At 57.3% G+C, this 499-nt stretch overlaps 1 protein-coding gene across 1 annotated transcript in view; it reads right to left on the bottom strand.

Annotated features, from left to right (window-relative positions):
• The window catches only part of AMOTL1 (angiomotin like 1), a 91,969-nt gene that overhangs the window by 31,185 nt on the left and 60,285 nt on the right, over window positions 1–499 (bottom strand). The window contains exon 5 of the mRNA XM_035900446.1: window positions 339–494. Within this exon, the coding sequence (XP_035756339.1) occupies window positions 339–494 (156 nt within the window). The remainder of the gene's footprint in view (window positions 1–338; window positions 495–499) is intronic.

Raw genomic sequence — 499 nt, 5'->3', positions numbered from 1 at the left:
TTTGGTGTCATCTGCAAACTTACTGAGGGTGCACTCAATCCCCTCGTCCAGGTCGTTGATAAAGATATTAAACAAGACCGGCCCTAGAACCAAGCCCTGGGGAACACCGCTTGTGACCGGCCGCCAACTGGATTTAACTCCATTGACCACAACTCTCTGGGCTCGGCCATCCAGCCAGTTTTTTACCCAGCGAAAAGTACCCCTGTCTAAGCCATAAAAGATGGCCACTGGTGTGTCCCTGTTGCAGTGAAATGACTATGAAGAACAGCTTGGGGGACCCAAATGCAGAAGCACCAGGACAGTTGTCCTGCCCAGGCCCCATCCACCCTTCCGCATACCTTCTGCAGCTTGTCTGCCTTCTCGTAGTACCCCTCCAGCTCCTGCCGCAGCACGTGGTTCTCCTCGGAGAGCATCTCCACCATCTGCTGTGCCCGCTCCACGATGGCAAAGGCGTCGGGCGTCAGCTGCTGGCCTGGCGGCGTCGGGGGTGGTGGCGGGG

Source organism: Egretta garzetta, unplaced genomic scaffold, assembly GCF_000687185.1.
Source record: "Egretta garzetta isolate BGI_Z169 unplaced genomic scaffold, ASM68718v1 scaffold58, whole genome shotgun sequence".
Lineage (NCBI taxonomy): Eukaryota > Metazoa > Chordata > Aves > Pelecaniformes > Ardeidae > Egretta > Egretta garzetta.
Note: the sequence above shows the minus strand (reverse complement) of the source record. Positions and strands in the feature narration are given on the sequence as shown.